The sequence below is a fragment of the Bufo gargarizans genome, chromosome 3, assembly GCF_014858855.1.
Source record: "Bufo gargarizans isolate SCDJY-AF-19 chromosome 3, ASM1485885v1, whole genome shotgun sequence".
NCBI classification, from domain to species: domain Eukaryota; kingdom Metazoa; phylum Chordata; class Amphibia; order Anura; family Bufonidae; genus Bufo; species Bufo gargarizans.
Window position 1 is genome coordinate 290403911 of NC_058082.1, and position 18598 is coordinate 290422508.

Sequence of the window (18598 nt, forward strand, 5' to 3'; positions counted from 1 at the left end):
AGTCCGATCCTGCTCGCTGAACAGTGGGACGGGCCACTGAACAGTGGGACTGCTAACAACTTCTCGGGATCCACAGAAAACCCTATATCCCAAATAATACAGCCCAGAAAGGGTAAGGACATCTTTCAAACTTTGCATATAGCGGTTCTCAGATGCTGGAGGGCTGTGCAGACATGTATGCGATGTGTAGTCAGATCGTGAGAGAAGCCTAAGATGTCATCCAGGTGGACCACAACATAAAAGCAAAGAAAATCCTGGAAGCATTACACAGGCCGAAGGGCATAATAAGATATTCGTAAAGGCCATCATGGGTGTTAAATGCCATAAATTCAGACATAACCTGGGTCTAAGGCACAGACAATGAATAGACCTGACCACAAGGAGGAGTTGTCCCCAGCAACAGATCAATGGGTCAATCATAAGGGCGCTGTGGAGCTAACGTCTCAGCCTCCTTCTTGTCAAAGACGTCACTGTATCTAGCGTAAGCAGAAGGCAACCCTTGCAGATTTTGAGGAACAGGTTGAGCATAAACAGGCTGTACAGGTGTCAGGCAATCAGAGTTACAGGCAGAACCCCAATGAGGAATCTTCCCCGAGTTCCAATCTAGGACAGGACAATGCAGACAAAGCCAGGGCAGTCTAAGTAAAAGGGGGCTGTTAGACATAGAATGTAAAAATAAATCTTCATGTGACATACACCCACTTGAAGATCCATGGCACGGTGATGTACTGGATGGATTCAAGAAGTGCCATCCCATTGATTAATGTCACCTCCAAGGACTTCTCAATTTAACGGGCACATATGCGGTACAGGTTCACGAAGGCCTGATGTAGGATGTTTCTTGTCAAGCCGCAGTCCAGGAAGGCCTTACAGTATCTAAGTACCATCGCAGGACAGCAACACAGGTAAAGTCAATTTTGGAAAGAGCTTATCTTCACCTAGGAGTGTCTCTCGTACCAACCCTAGGCTCTGGAGTTTTCTTCCTTGTTAGGACAGGTATGGGCATAGTGACCCTTTGTTTCTCAAAAACCCTGTGAAAGGTGTTCAGAAATTCTTTCAGGTTGCTGTTCAGTGGATCGTTTCTCTCCCAGAGTGAGGTAGCCCAGGCAAGACCTTCTCCTGTCAGGAGTGAGACCAGGAAGGCTACTTTAGCCAGGTCGGTGGGGAATGTGATGAACCCTTGGCATAAATTTGGTGTCATGGTGCGGTTCACTGTTAAAGTTTTGGCCGTGTAGGCTGGCTGCATGTTCTCTTGTGTTTGCTGGTTGCTTGCTTGGGGCTGTCTGCTGGCTGTGGTGTCTTGTGTGAACTGCTGCCTGTGAATGTTTGCACTCCCTGTGTCTGCATTTCTGTGCAGTTCTTGTCACAGTTGCTGTGTAGGCTGGCTGCAGGCTCTCTCTCGTACTGGCTGCAGGCTGACACCTGTGTATGCTGGTTGCTTGGGACTGCAAGCTGGCTGCTGTGTGTGTGTGTGTGTGTGTGTGTGTGTGTGTGTGTGTGTGAAATGTGGTCTGTATCATTTGTTCTATGGTTCTGGTACTCCTGGTTCTGATGGGGTTATCTTCCCCTGATCTGTTCCTGGCTGTGGCTTATCAGGTGCCCTCTTCTGCACCTATATCTATTTGTGAGCTGTGGGGCTTGTGGTCAGTCTGTCTTGTGTCTTACTGGGTGTAGCCCCTTGCTGCTGACCCAGGTGGTTTTGCCATCTGCCCTTGTTTGTGGTGTCGCCTGGTAATGCATTGTTGTTGTTGCTTTGTCTGTTCTTCTGTACCTGTCCTGTGATGATGTTGATGTTGTTATACTTATCCGTGCTTTGCCTGTTCTTTTTTACCTGTTCTGTTCCTTGATCTACTCTGTTCCATGTCTAGCCTAGCAGTGCTCTAACTGCATCTGATTGCTTGGCAGTGCTAAACTGCTTCCGATCATGTCTGTTCCATACCCAGCCTGGCAGTGCCTACTGCTTCTGATCTAGTCTGTTCATTGTCTGTACAGTGCCTTACTGCTTCTGTTCCTGTGTTCGTCCTACCTTCGTGATAGGGTCTCTGGGTTCTCCGGAGGGAGGATCTCTAGTCTGTGTGTAGCTCTGCTTCCATTTCGCATGGGGTCCAGGCATCTGCTTCTGTGCTGGTTCCTGTTTATCTTGTTGTCTCCTCCATGTCCTGTGTTTCCTTGGGTTCAAGTTCTGTTGCCTGTTTCCGCTGGTGGTTTCACTAGTGTGGTTCTCTGCAGGTAGGGGCCAAGTGTACAGGGACCTTCCTGGAGGTGCGACCAGTGAGCCCTCGACCCAGTTCATCCCCATCACCAGGGGCTCTGTGAAGAACAGGGCTCACTGGCTCATTTGCCTCTGGTCTACCGATGCACTTGGTTCTGTGGTAGTGCTACTACTTTTGCCTAACCTGCATATAATGTACTGTCATGTTCATTTATTACATGTGACAAAATATAAAGTATTCTGTCGGTCCCTGGTCTGAATCTTGCCTGTGTCCTGTTTGCAAGACGTCCAGGCACGTGACATTTGGGATCCCCTTCAACGAGGAGGAATTGGTAGATGTAACCTAGAAATGCTGGAAGCTGAGACTGACGGAGGTGTAGGTGCAGATATTGGAGCTGCAGGTTACGGTACTGCAGTGGTTAAGGTGTCCAGACGGGCAGAAACATTGTAAATGTATGACAGCAATTGCTCCCGTTGACCAGGCTTATAATCCAGTTGAATACATCAGGCAGTCCCATAGAGGGTGGGCCAGTGGATTCCAACTAGTTTAACTTTGAGCTAAACCTAATGGTGTTATCCTGGCAGTCCCCTGGTATTCACCCCTTTAAAGGGGTATTCCCATCTGAGACAATAGGGGGCTTATCGCTAGAATATGCCCCCATTGTCTGATAGGTGCAGGTCCCGCCTCTGGAACCCACACGTACACCGAGAGCGGAGCGGGGGAAGGTGGTGGCTGGAGGCCCCGGGTTTTCCAGGGTCTGGATACCACTAAACGATCTATCTGTAGTAGTGAATGGGAGCGCACCACGCATGCGTAGCCACTGCTTCCATTCATTTCTATGGGGCCAAAGGGTCGTCTATTTTCAGCGGCCTCATAGAAATGAATAGAGGGCGGCTGCGCATGTGCAGTGGGCCCTCCATAACTTTCGGGGCTCCATTTTCACTGTAGGTGCAGGTCCCAGAGGTGGGACCCGCACCTATCAGACAATGGGGGCATATCCTAGCGATATGCCCCCATTGTCTAAGGTGGGAATACCCCTTTAACCCCTATATATCTGGCACACCAAGTCATTACCTCCTGCAGTATTCCCGATGTGGTTGACAGCTGACCCATGGCGGTCAGGGACACCGGTGCAAAGCACAGGGGGATCAGGCAAAACTCGTAGTTATTAACAGGCCAAGGTTGAGGCAGGCAGAGTTCATGCAATCTGAGACAGTCCAAGGGTCAAAGCAGGCAGCAGGGTCAGTATGGTGATCAGGCGTGAGCAAAATCAGGAGGGAGAGGGTCAGAATCTGGTAAACAGGCAGAAGCTGCACACAGAACCAATGGAGTATTAGCCCTTGCAATACTGCAAAATAAGGCGAGGTAGGTTCAATGAAGAATATCTCCAATAGACACACAGGTCACAGATGCCCCGTCCCCCTCACAAAGTGCTGAAACTGCAACAGACAAGGTGAGTGAACTGGTGCCCATGCCTGCCCGAAGTAGTGGGACAGAGGCAGGCAAAATGTTTTATATAATACCAAAAGTGTTAAAAAGAAGAAGAAATTCTAAGTAAAACATCAAGCCTTAGAAATTGTCAGGCCTACTATATCCTATTGTCTCAAAAAACTATACATCTTGACTGTGGTCTAGAATTGGCTAGCACGTGGTTGTTTTTAACATGACCAATTTAAAAAATAAAGCCCTGCAGAACCACAATGTTAGTGAGAGTACTTATAGTATAAAGGTGCATGTGTCATACCTGATGCCATGGGCTTCCTGGTAGCAATGTATTGTGAATGCAAAAATCCAACCATGGTTCATTAAACCGTAGATATCTGTTAGCAGAAAGGCTATGCTGACCAGAAGTTACTTCCATCTCTAATAAATAAAAAGAATGTAATTTAACATTTCATATATTAACAATACAAAATACTGTACAATGATGTGGTTTGAAAGAGCTGAGATTTGTGTCACTGCATAATAATGTGTGTGTATAAAATCATCAAAGCATTTAATTACATCCAATGAATGGTGCCCCCACCTCCTGTTCTGGGAGTTGTTCAAAAGCATGTGTCCTGTATGACATGGCACCAAAAAGTTCAAGGCAATATCAACCCAATGAAGCACAAACCAACAAAGGGTACATTCGAAGGCAGTTTCCTATTGTACTACATAACCATATATGATAGCTCTAATGGTTTAGTACAGCTCATGGTTTGTATCATAATGAAAACTCCTAATTAAATTTACCCCTTAAGATACCAGAGTTTTTTAGCGTTTTCATTTTTCTTCCCTAATCCCTATCTTCCTTGAGCAATAACTTTTTTATTTTTCCGTTTACATATCTGTATGAGGGCTTACTTTTTGCGGGACAAGTTGTACTTTCTACTGCCACCATTTTATATGGCATACAATGTACTGGGAAGCAGGAAAAACATTCCAAATTGGTTGGAATTGTAAAATTAAAAACGCAATTCCTCCACCGTTTTACGGGTTTTGTTCCCACGATGTTCTGTTTGCGGCAAAACTACCCAAGCCCTTCATTCTCTGGGTTAGTATGATTACAACGATACCACATATGTATAGGTTTTTATGTCTAAATGGTGTAAAAATAAATGTAAACTTTGAAAAAAAAAAAAATTCAACTTTACCATATTTTGACCCCCATAACTTTTATATATCAGTTATATCTACAGAGCTGTGTGGGGGCTCATTTTTTGCGGGACAATCTGTAGTTTTTATTGATACCGTGTGTGACTTTTTGATCACATTTTATCAATTACTGGCATCATCATTGGCAACGGAGAATGCCAGTAAGAAGGCCGGAAGTGGCTAGTTTGAAACAGCGGAGACCCGCCGGCCATGAAGCCCGCTGCACGCGCGAGCGGGCATCATGTTTACACTTCGCTCCAGTGCAGTACATGTACGGTGCTGGTAGCGAAGGGGTTAAACGGGCTCCCTGGATTTTCACATTGATGACCTATCCTTAGGATAGGTCATTAGTGAGAGATTGACGGAGGTCGGACTCCCGGAACCAACGCCAATAAGCTGTTTGAGAAAGGTGCTGCACTTACTGGAACTCCGGTCAGCGCTGCGGCCTCCTCGCAGCTTGGTATTGCAGCTGAGCCCCATTCACTTAAAGGAAGGACTGAGCTGCGCCTAAGCTATGGGACCAATAAACTTGACATCACATGGCCTAGGAAGAGGCCTGCGTGCTAACAGAGTGCTGCGGCCTCTTCAAGCATGTGATTATCGGGGAAGCTGGCAGTCGGGCCCCCACCAATCTGATATTCATGACCTATCCTTATGATAAGTGATCAATATCAAAATCCCAGAGAACCTCTTTAAACTTTTTTTAACCACTTCCAGACCAGGTCATTTACTTCCCTTTCTGACCAAGCCTAATTTTGTGAATCTGACATGTAACTTTATGCAGTAATAATTTTGGATCGCTTTGACTTATCTAAGCCATTCTGAGACTGTTTTTTCGTAACTCATTGTTCTTCATGTTAGTTGTGAATTTCAGTCGATATGTTTTACCTTTTATTTATTTAAAAAATTCACTGAAAATTTCGAAAAATTCATTATTTTCTAAATTTGACTCTCTGCCTTTAAGACAGGTAGTGATACCTCATAAAATAGTTATTAACTTTCACCATATATCTACTTTATGTTGGCATCATTTTGGTAATGTCATTTTATTTTTTAGGATGTTAGAAGGCTTAGAATTTTAGAAGCAATTTTTTAAAATGTTCAAAATCAACTTTATTAATGACTACCGGTAATTCATATTTGAAGTCACTTTGTGGGGCTTACATAATAGTAGCGAGCCATAAGTGACCCCATTATAGAGAAAACACCCCTCAATTTATTCAAAACAGATTTTAGAAATGTTAACCCTTCATGTGTTCTGCAAGAATTAAAGAAAAATTGAGATTTTCCATTTTTTATAAATTTTCCTAATATTTCCTACTATTTGAAAATTTGCTTTAGGCCCAAACTTTATTTTTTACAATGGATAAAAGGAGAATATCACCCCATAATTTCCTACCCATTTTCTCCTGAATACAGAAACACCACATTTGTGGTCGTAAAGTTCTGTTTGGGAATACGCCAGGGCTCAGAAAGGAAAGAGCGGCATCTGGATTTTCTAACATGGTATTTGCTGAAATAAATTTTAGGGGCCATAACTTTTTATTTATTTTTTTGTTATTGAGCTGTGTAGGGGATCATTTTTTGTGGGACAAGCTGTAGTTTTTATTGGCACAATTCTGGGGTACATTTGGCTTTCTGATTGCTATTTATCTAATTTTCTGGGAGGTGAGAGGCAGAAATTGCAACTCTGTTTATATTTTATGGGTTTAACCATGTGGTATATATGATATTATAACTTTATTCTGCAGGTTGACAAGATTATGGCAATAGCAAAAAAATGTATATATATTTTTTCATGTTTTACTACTTTTGCATAATAAAATAACGTTTTATTAAAAATCTGTTATATTTTGCACCGCCATATACTAACATTCATAACAATTTTATTTTTATGCCAATATAGATGTCTTAGGGCTTGTCTTATGCAGGACAGACTGTACATTTTATTGATACCATTTTGGGGTACATAAGACTTTTTGATCGCTTGGTATTCTGGGGGTCATTTATCAAACTGGTGTAAAGTAGAACTGGCTTAGTTGCCCATAGCAACCAAACAGATTCCACTTTTCATTTTGGACAGCTCCTCTGGAAAATAAAAAGGAGGAATCTGATTGGATGCTATGGGCAACTAAACTAGTTTTACTTTACACCAGTTTGATAAATTACCCCCTCTGTTATTTTACAATATAATAATACATCCTGTCATGCTAATGTCTAAGACCTCATGCAAAAAACTGGATCCACAAAAACGGATACTTTCCGTGTTCATTCCACTGTTTTCTCACTCCCATCAATAGAAATGGCTATTCTCATATGCCAAAACAAAGAAGAATAGGACCTGCGCTGAGGCCAAAACTAAATGACTGAATCAGCGTGGTATCCAGGAAAAAAACTGACAGTACACTGAAGATATATACGGTAGTCATGTGTCACGAGGCCTAGAGCTATGTTCACATCTGATGAAGGCTCAGTTCAAAGCCTCTGTCACAGATTCTGTAAAAAAAAGATGTGCTATTTTTCACAGTAGAATGACGGACACCATGACGCAAACTCGGATGACCCCATTCTAGTCAATGGAGTCTGCTGAGTACAGATGGTGTCCATCATGTAACAAAGTCTACAGAACAGTTATTTTTTTGTTGCTAAAAAAAAAGAGAAAAACTGAAAAATTTGAGCGGATGAGAACCTAGACTAAGTGACTTCTAATTTCCACATGGACCTGTAGAAGAAACAGGGTGGTGGATATGATACTGAATGCCAGGCTGTTCAGGAGGAACAAACTAATAGCCATGCTCACAGTAATACCATGAAAATAACGGGAATTTCCACCAATCAAAGGGCAGCACTCTTGGACATTCAGTTAAGGCTATATTCGATAGCCAATAAAGTACATTTCTTTCTGATTGTAGTAATCATGTCATAACACTTGGATGTCCACTAATAAGGCAGGAGCTTCATTCACGGGGAGGTATTAGTCATGCTGACTGTGATATCATAAAGTTGACAATGATTTCCACCAATCATAATGCAGCTCTCCCCAGAGGAACCAAATAGAACCACCCATGAGGTAATAATCATGCTTACTGTGATGTCATAGAGCTAAGGTGGATTACCACCAATCAGACAGCAGCACTGGGTGTGAATAGCAGAAGCAGCCTGCTTGTTCATTCTTGGTTATTGCCTTCTGCAGTAGACCAGGTGTCGCAACCTCTGGAAGTCCAGCTGTTGCAAAACTACAACTCCTAACCTGTTGCTTAAGCCAAGAGTGGATGAGAAGGGTCCCTTTAAAAACTCAGGTCCCCCTGGACACTGGTTTAGAGCAAGAAGATTTAGCTACTGGCCCTTTAGGATGCTAGAATTTTGTACATGCTTGAGGAGGTAGATGTCACTCCCCAGGACAAGTTAGTCAGTAGATCGTGACACTGAAGAAAGGGAATGCTTCAGTAGATATGCTTCAGGGCTGATGCTCCAGTATTCCTGGCTGTAACGGAGTATGTGACTGCTGAGCATGTGTTCTCGGCTGGGTTGGAAAGTCTGTATTTGAACATCTACCCCATTATATCCTGTCACTCACTGCTAGAAACCATGCAGATGTGGAGACGGATACAACTCTGCATCTCTAAAAGCATCTCCAAAAGACCCAAAAAATAACCCAATGCCTCCCACATGTACCAAAGAGCAGTAATACTTCTCAATATAACAAGATTACGGATCCTCTTTCACTATGGATGCATCCACTATTATTCATCAAAGCTGGATAAAACCTAGAAAACCATCCCTAGCAACCATTTTTGATCATTGCCCTCCAGACATTTGGTAGCCGGGTGCATTCACACAGAAGCATAGACCTGGGTGATGGCAGATCGCTTCTGTGATAGAGAGAGCACACAGCATCTGCCGTAAAGTTACAGAGCTGGGTGTGCATCAGTCTCTGCTGCACAATTCTATATACAGCAAAATGATGGTATACACTTCCCACCAGCAGAAGATGTGATGGATGAGTGCACAAGGGAAAGGACTGCTGTGACTAATAGGGAGGTAGGGGGCGCTCTGCTTCGACCACTGCTGAAGTGAGTGCAGAAGGCTGATACTAAAGAAGTGTGAGGAGTCAGGCTGTTACACCTGCAGAAGTGGGAAGGGGGTCCTGCCAGTTCTACTGGGAAATTAAGGAAAACAGGGGAGAGTATGGAAAACATTGCCACTACTATAAAATGTCTGGACACAACTAAAGGTGAGGGGGTACTACTGTGCCAATAATACTACTACTACTGTGAGGCGAGCTATATCCTGACTACAGGTGTGTGTGGTGGGGTCTTACAGACATACATATCACTGGTTGTGGTGTGGACCCAGCTGTACAGTGTTGTTGTTGCTGGCTCCTAGGGTTATCTGTTAACAGCCAGTTTGGACCAAATCCTGGAGCCCCATTTTTCATGTGTCACTTTATATTGTAATAATTTTGGAACGCTTTTACTCATCCAAGCCATTCTGAGATGGTTTTCTTGTGAGACATCATACTTCATGTTAGTGGTGAATTGAACTTGATGCGTTTTAGCTTTATGCATAAAAAAAAATCCCAAATTTGCTGAATATTTCGAAAAATTCGCTATTAAAATTAGAATTTCTCGGCTTTTATGACGATGGAAAGTGATACTTCATAAAATAGTTATTACTTAACATTTCCCATATGTCTACTTTATGTTGGCATCAATTTGTAAATGTCATTTTATTTTTTAGGAAGTTAGAAGGCTTAGAAGTTTAGAAGTACACTATTTTATTTTTAAGAAAAAATAAACTTTTTTTAACCCCTTAAGGACTCAGCCCTATTTCACCTTAAGGACCAGGCCATTTTTTGCAAATCTGACCAGTGTCACTTTAAGTGGTGATAACTTTAAAACGCTTTGACTTATCCAGGCCATTCTGAGATTGTTTTTTCGTCACATATTGTACTTCATGACACTGGTAAAATGAAGTCAAACTATTTATTTTTATTTTTTTTGCATAAAAAATACCTAATTTACCCAAAATTTTGAAAAATTAGCAAATTTCAAAGTTTCAGTTTCTCTACTTCTGTAATACATAGTAATACCCCCAAAAATTGTGATGACTTTACATTCCCCATATGTCTACTTCATGTTTGAATTATTTTGGGAATGATATTTTATTTTTTGGGGATGTTACAAGGCTTAGAAGTTTAGAAGCAAATCTTTTTTCAGAAATTTACAAAAACTCAATTTTTAGGGACCACTACAGCTCTGAAGTCACTTTGCGAGGCTTACATAATAGAAACCACCCATAAATGACCCCATTCTATAAACTACACCCCTCAAGGTATTCAAAACTGATTTGACAAACTTTGTTAACCCTTTAGGTGTTGCACAAGAGTTATTGGCAAATAGGGATAAAATTTGAGAATTTCATTTTTTTGCCTAATTTTTCCATTTTAACCCATTTTTTCCAGTAACAAAGCAAGGGTTAACAGCCAAACAAGACTGTATCTTTATTGCCCTGGCTCTGTCGTTTACAGAAACACCCAATATGTGGCCGTAAACTACTGTACGGCCATACAGCGGGGCATAGAGTGAAAGGTGCGCCGTTTGGTTTTTGGAAGGCAGATTTTGCTGGACTGGTTTTTTGACACCATGTCCCATTTGAAGCCATGTCCCATTTGATGCGACTTTTTTGATCATTTTTATTACCTTTTTTGGAAAGTAAGGTGGGCAAAATTTCAATTTCATCATAGTTTTTTATTTTTATGGCATTCACCGTTCGGGTAAAGTAACATTACCGTTTTATAGATCAGGTCGTTACGGACGCGGCGATACCAAACATGTGTAGGGAATTTTATTTTTTCCATTTTTAATCAGTGATAAATGTGTTTTTTTATTTTTACTTTTTTTTTTACTTTTTTTTTTCCCAGACCCACTTGGTTCTTGAAGATCCAGTGGGTCTGATGTCTGTATAATACAGTACAGTACACTATATAGGGTACTGCACTGTATTTTACTTACACTGAACAGATCTATGACTTCAGCACAGATCTGCTCAGCACCATGGACAGCAGGATGCCTGAGAAGGCGTCCTGTTGCCATGGGAACCATCCCCGTCTGCCACAACTTCGCAGACGGGGAAGGGTGAGGACGGGGCTGGCGGGGGGCTGTCTGGGGGCTCTCTCCCTCTGCCATCGGGGGGCTGCAAAGGCACAGCAGCCCCCCGATCGGAGAGGGAGGGAGCTCCCTGAGCTGTTAACCTTTTCCATACCGCGGTCCGTGGTATGGAAAGGGTTAAATGGCTGACATCGCATCACCGATGTCAGCCGTTTATACCAAGGTGTCAGCAATGTGCTGGCACCCTGGTATACCCACTGTACACCAACGATTATTCAATGGGAGGCGGGCGGGGATCGCGATCCCACCTGCCGCACCGCCCGCCTCCTGCACCGCCCACAACCACCCCCCTGCACCTCCCACCGGGCTAAAATCATTCAGAGGTGCAGGGGGGGGGGTGATAAATATTTATTTTCGCCACACAAAACTTTTTGATCGCCGCGGTCAGGGACCGCGGGGATCAGAAACTGCAGAAATCGCAACAAACCGCAGGTCTGAATTGACCTGCGGTTTGTTGCGATCGCGGACATGGGGGGGGGGGTCACGGGACCTCCCGCGCATTTAGCCGAGGTGCCTGCTCAATGATTTGAGCAGGCACCTTATTCCGATCACAGCCGGCTGGGCGGCAGTGATCGGAACAACACATGACGTACCGGTACATCATGTGTCCTTAAGGACTCGGGAAACATGCCGTACCGGTATGTCATGTGTCCTTAAGAGGTTAAGGACCAGTTCAGTTATGAAGTCACGTTGTGAGGCTTACATAGTGGAAACCCCCCATAAATAACCGCATTTGAGAAACTACACCCTTCAAGTTATTCAAAACTGATTTTACAAACTTTGTTAACCCTTTAGGTGTTCCACAAGAATTCAAACAAAATACAGGGGAAATTTAAAAATTTAATTTTTGATGTGCAGATTGCACAGAAGGAAGAGAGCCATATTGTTAACAGAGGGCAGATTTAGCTGGAATGGTTTTCAGGTGTCATGTCACATTTGAAGAGCCCCTGAGGTACCCCTAGAAAGAAAACCCCAAAAAGGGACCCCATTTTGGAAACTACACCCATCAAGAATAAATCTAGGGGTGAAGTGAGTGCTTTGACCCAACAATCTGTAATGACCGGCGTCACGCAAAGGGAGGGAAAAGGGAATGCCCTGCCCAAGGGAGAGGGAAAGGTGGTGACCCCTGACTCACCTTGCGGCTGGCACCTGACTGCCCTGACGTCCCTAGACGGGTTCCTCACCCGTATGCCGATCACGTGCCTAAACCCTGGCTTTCCCTAAGATGAGCCCTAGGTAGTGAACAGGGCGGTGGGATCACTAGTCCGCACCACTGACACTAAGAGGGAAACACCAGGGAGAGGACAGACAATACAGACAAACATATAATCCCAGGTGGGCGACAACAGCAGACCACAAATGTCCAACAGGGATCCGGAGGGAAGCATTCTGGACCAACAACCAGAGAACGCAGCAACACAGCTCCAGTGGGTCAGTATAGAAGTCCAGGCAGGAAGCTCTATATCTGGCAACCAGAGAAGTGTGAGAGGGGAATATAAGGAGGTTGGGAGTGCTGGACAAGGAACAGCTGAGGAGAAGGAGCTACGGATCCCTGAGTGAGCCAAAAAGGGTTGCAAAGCAAACCCAGAAAGCTACCATAAAGAAACAGCCCTATCTTACTACATAGAGCGCGCAGCCAACCGCTGCGACTTCCTGACCCCGAGTATAACTGAGTCAGGCGTGGTTCTTGACACCCTCGTGACACAATCATTTCATAAAATTTAGAAACACATGGCTGTGAAAATGACAAATTAACTTTTATTTCCAATAAAATTTTGCCTTAGCCCCAATTTTTTTTATTTTCACAAGGAGTAACAGGAGAAAATGCACCCCACAATTTGTAAAGCATTTTTTCCTGAATTTGGCAACACCATACATGTGGTCGTAAACCGCCGTTTGGGAACAGCATTCAGAAGGGATCTCGGATTTTCTAACATGTAATTTGCTGATATTGTTTTTAGGGGCTATAACATTTTTATTTTTTCACCTCACCAATATAGCTCTGTGGGGGCTTGGTATCATTTTGGGGTACATACGTCTTTTTGATCACTTTTTAAAACATTTTTTGTGGAGGTGATTTAGGTAAAAATGGCAATTGTGTCAAGTGTTTTTTATTTTTTATAGGATTCCTCTTGTGGTAAATATACGATATGATCATTTTATTCTGTTGGTTGATACGGTTATGGCGATACCAAATTTATATAGTTTTTTTATGTTTTACCACTTTTTCAGCATAAAATCACTTTTATATTAAAAATAAATTAGATCTTGCATCGCCATATACTAAAGGCCATAATAAATCTTCTGCACTATGAAAAATGCAGGTACTGGGGGAAAAGGCGCAGAAGGAGACACAGGAAGATTACTGTAGCAGCTCTTCCCAGCTAGGCAGCCACACAATGATTGCATGTCAGGTCTAAAAGACAAATAAAATAAAAAGATTTGAAAAATAAAAGAAATATATAAAAATTCTAATCACCCCCTAAAATAAAACTAAATAAACAATTAAAAGATAAACATCATGCCCGTGCTATTAAAATATTTATCCCATATGAATAGCATAACAGAAAAAAATCAAAATGGCTAATGGCTAATTCACCATTTTCTCGTAGCTTCACCTCCCCCAAAAAATGTACTAAAAAGTCATACACACAAAATGGTATGAATAAAAACTACAGGTCAGCCCTCACACAGCTCCATAGATGTAACTATAAAAAAAAGCTATGGTGGTCAGAATATGACGATTAAAAGAAATTTTTTATTTTTTTCAAAGTTTTTTTCAGAAATAAAACACAAGAAAAACAATAAAAATGTGATATCGCTGTAATCGTATTGACCTGGAGAATGGAGGTAACAGGTGAGTCTTACAGAATGGGGAACACCATAAAAACGAGACCCATAAAACTGTGGCAGAACTGTGACATTTATTTTTTCCAATAATACCACATTTGGAATTTTTTTTTACAGCTTCCCACTACATCACAGTATGCAATATTAAATGGTGCTATTAGAAAGTACAACTTGTCCTGCAAAAAAAAAAAAAAACTCCTTCGGCTATGTGAACAGAAAAATAAAACCGTTATGGCTCACGAAAGCAGGGAGTGAAAAACAAAAACGGAAAATCACCCGGTAATGAAGTCATTAAAATAATTTAACCTCTAAATTACCATCTGGACAGCCCCTTTATATCATTTCTCATGGAATTGTGTGTGTGATATGGACTGATGGACAATCTCTGTACAGTGCTGCGGAATATGTCGACACTATACAAGCGATGGGAAGTAAATATCAGGACTGTCACATCAGCTAAAGCTAAAGTCACCATCTACCCCAGCCAGGAGTTTTTAACCAGATGGGGGACCCCTTCTACCTGCAGGCGCAGATTACTGTTATCCCTCCAGACATTTCCCCACAGAAACAACGCAAACAACCCGCAATTCTGCACAGCGTCCTATATGCAGGTATTAAAGCTACAATACCGCGATATCACGCATCGTTCACCTGTGTCTGACGCCAGAATCCCGTTGCTAATGCCGATAGACGCCAGCCACCTTGCCCTTGGCAACGACGTAAGCGTCCATATGACGTGGCACGCGCTCTGCCGTACTCAGGACCTGGAGTGCTGGAAGTAGCTCCTCCTTCCTCATGACGTCACCGCCGTGCTCTAATTCTGGTCGTCACACCGGTGACGCGTTATTCTACCCTACCTCGTGAGATTTCCCTACCCTCTGACTTCCGGCAGTACCCGGAACCTGAGTGCCGTAAAGAGCGGCTTACCGCTGACCTACCGTCCTGTAGCGTTTACTTGTCAGAGCCGCTTCTGAGGTCGAGATGGGCGGCGGTGTTCTCGGCTCTGAGCACCAGCATGAAGCTACGGCCAAGTTATGAGCGGTGAGGCGCTGCACTTTTAGTACATATGATGTGACGTGGTGACAGGACAGCGGACATCGCTGTTTATGTGGCTGTGGTCTGCACTGGGCAGGTTACTAAGAGATGGCTCTCAGCGTGTGGCGCTTATCAGTCCGGTGTCCCCTTAAAGGGGTTGTCCTTTTTAATATATATATATATATATATATATATATATATAATATTTATAAAGGCAGCTTTTTAACCCCTCAATTACCACCCACTGTCTTTTATTGTGGGTGTTTTAGAAGGACCCCTGCTCCACCAATGGTCTGCAGCAGCTCCAGTCCTTAGACTAGCCTTTTTCTCTATCGCCAGGATGGGAGATAACGCCAATCCCAACTATTAACCCACAACATGATTAAAAGGGTTTTCCAAGACTTTAATACTGGTGACCTACCCTCTGGATAGGTTACAAGTATCTGATCGGTGGGGATCTGACACCCGCGACTGCCACCGATCAACTGTTTGAATAGGCAGTGGTGCTCCTTGAGTGCTGCAGTCAGTGTCGGACTGGGGTACTTAGGGCCCACCAGTGTAACTGATTCTGGGGGCCCACCTTAGGGCTCCTGCACACTAACTTATTTCTTTTCCATGTCTCTACCGTTCTCTTTACTTCAATGGGTTCGCAAAAAAATATAAAAATGAATCCGTGTCTGTATGTCTGCATGGCCGTTCTGTAAAATGATAGAACATGTCCTATTATAGTCCACATTACAGACAAGGATAGGACTGTTCTATTAGAGGCCGGCTGTTCTGCCCTGCATAATGTGGAATGCACACACCTGGTATCCTTGTTTTGCAGAGCCGCAATTTGCGGACTGCAAAACATTCAACGGTCGTGTTCATGAGCACTTAGGGTACTTTCACACTAGCGTTTTTCTTTTCCGGCGCTGAGTTCCGTCCTAGGGGCTCAAATCCGGAAAAGAACTGATCAGTTTTATCCCCATGCATTCTGAATGGAGAGCAATCTGTTCAGGATGCATCAGGATGTCTTCAGTTCAGTCGTTTTGACTGATCAGGAAGGAGATAATAGCGCAGCATGCTACGGTTTTATCTCCGGCCCAAAAAACTGAACACTTACCGGAATGCCGGAGCCGTAATTTTTTTCCATAAGAATGTATTAGTGCCGGATCCATCCTTCTGGTCTGTGCATGCGCAGACTGGTAAAAATGTAATGAAGAAAAAAATTTAAATGGATCCGTTTGTCCGTATGACAAACGGACAGACGGATCCATTCTTGCAATGCATTTGTAAGACTGATCAGGATCCTGATCAGTCTTAAAATGCCATCAGTTTGCATACGTTTTGCCGGATTCGGCAGGCAGTTCTGGCGACGGAACTGCTTGCCGGATTCATCTTCAGCAAGTGTGAAAGTAGCCTTAGGCTCCTTTCACACCTGCGTTCAGGTGTCCGCTCGTGAGCTCCGTTTGAAGGGGCTCACGAGCGGCCCTGAACGCAGCCGTCTGGCCCTAATGCATTCTCAGTGGAGGCGGATCCACTGAGAATGCATCCGTCTGCCAGCGCTCAGCCTCCGCTCTGCTCAGTGAGCGGACACCTGAACGCTGCAAGCAGCGTTCGGGTGTCCGCCTGGCCGTGCGGAGGCGAGCGGATCCGTTCCGACTTATAATGGAAGTCAATGGGGACGGATCCGCTTGAAGATGACACCATATGGCTCAATCTTCAAGCGGATCCGTCCCCCATTGACTTTCAATGTAAAGTCTGAACGGATCCGCTCAGGCTACTTTCACACTTAGAAATTTTTCTAAGTTATAATGCAGACGGATCCGTTCTGAACGGAGCCACCGTCTGCATTAATAGAAGCGGCTCCGTTCAGAACGGATCCGCTCGAACGCTAGTGTGAAAGTAACTGGGACACAAGACACTTATACACGGGTCACATGCTACACAAACACCACTGATACATAGATCATATATAGCACACACCAATCACACTTGGGAAACACGCAATGCACACACCAAGACATGTAAGCCTAACCCTATCAAGTGTAGCACACATAAAGGGGTTGTCTCACTTCAGCACTTGGCATTTATCATGTAGAGAAAGTTAATACAAGGCACTAACTACAATGTATTGTGATTGTCCATATTGCCTTCTTTCCATCACATTATACACAGCACGTATCCGTGGTTACGACCACTCTGCAATCCAGCAGCGGTGGCTGTGCTTGCACACTATAGGGAAAGGTGTTGGCCTATGTCCACTTCCAGCCTTTCACTATAGTGTGCAAGCACGGCCACCGCTGCCGGATTACACGGTGGTAAAAACCACGGATATGTGCTGTGTATTCTATGATGGAAAGGAGGCAATATGGACAATCACAATACATTAGTAAGTGCCTTGTATTAACTGCATGATAAATGCCATTTACTGAAGTGAGACAAACCCTTTAACCCCTTTAATCATAAATGTCTCGCATGATATTTACCAAAGCGTAACCTCCTCAGATTGCACATAATCTACAGTATATTTAAGAGTTGTCCTACCATAATTACATATTGCCTATCTACAGTATAGGTGATAAATATCAGATTGTTGGGGTCTGACCACTGATCATGAAAAAAATGGAGTCCTGAGACATTACATTACATTACCGCCAATCTATGTACACAAGAGTCCTAAGACCACGTTCCCTTGATCATGAGGGTCCCAGCAGTCAGACCCCCATCAATCAGACACTTATCACCTGTCGTGTCATAGCTGTTGGACCTTTTCACATTCCCTACCCTTAACTCTGGGTTCAGACTTGAGCGTTTTACAGCGTATTCCTATGCGCTGTAAAACGCTCAACAGGCAAGAACCAATGATTCCCTATGGGAATGATTCTCACCTGAGCGTTTTACAGCGCGTACGAACGCGCTGTAAAACGCCCGACGCCCCAAGAAGTACAGGAGCTTCTTTGGGGCATTTTGTCACGCGTTCCCGTACATAGACTTCCGGGAACGCGCGACAATGGGCGTTCGCTTGTTCCGGAGCCGCGATTGTAATCGCGCATACAGAGCGCTCCATCCCGAACGCTCAGGTCTGAACCCAGCGTAAAGGTTTTCTTTGGGTGTAAAGAAATAAAAAATAAAATAAAAATCTGGTCCAAAATATGTGTCAAACTAAAATAGAAATGCTCGCCTGTTAAGGCTCTATTCACACATCCGCAAATGGGTCCGCATCCGTTTGGCAATTTTGCAGAACGGATGCGGACGCATTAATTCTCTATGGGGACGGAATGGATGTGGACAGCACACAGTATGCTGTCCGCATCCGCGAAGCGCGGCCCCGATCTTCTGGTCCGCAGCTCCGCAAAAGATAGAACATGTCCTATTCTTGTCCGCAGCTGCGGACAAGAATGGGCATTTCTATAGGGGGTGCCGGCCAGGTGTGTTGCGGATCCGCAACACACCACGGACGTGTGAATGGACCCTAAAGGGCCTGTGTCCACTTTTTTTTGTTATCCCCAATCCTGTGGATAGAGGATAACTAAGTGATCCGTGGGGTCTGAACACTGGAGCTCTCGCTGATCCCCCTTCTTGACTGAGTGGCAGGTCGAGCATATGCCCTGCCTCTCCATCCATTCTCTATGGGGTCGCTGGAGATGACAGAGTACAGCACGGGCTAATTCCAGTGGTCCCAAAGAGAATAAATGGAGAAATCAGTGG

At 43.8% G+C, this 18598-nt stretch overlaps 2 protein-coding genes across 2 annotated transcripts in view; one reads left to right on the forward strand and one right to left on the reverse strand.

The window, feature by feature from the left end:
* Positions 1-14614, reverse strand: part of LOC122931551 — a 151212-nt gene extending 136598 nt beyond the window's left edge. Inside the window, exons 1-2 of the mRNA XM_044285624.1 lie at positions 14522-14614; positions 3958-4076 (exon numbers count right to left, since the gene is read on the reverse strand). Of these exons, the coding sequence (XP_044141559.1) occupies positions 3958-4074 (117 nt within the window). The 5' untranslated portion in view covers positions 4075-4076; positions 14522-14614. The remainder of the gene's footprint in view (positions 1-3957; positions 4077-14521) is intronic.
* Positions 14615-14761: 147 nt separating this feature from the next.
* RNFT1 (ring finger protein, transmembrane 1) overlaps positions 14762-18598 on the forward strand; it is a 42997-nt gene continuing 39160 nt past the window's right edge. The window contains exon 1 of the mRNA XM_044286293.1: positions 14762-14911. Coding sequence (XP_044142228.1) covers positions 14886-14911 — 26 coding nt within the window. The 5' untranslated portion in view covers positions 14762-14885. The remainder of the gene's footprint in view (positions 14912-18598) is intronic.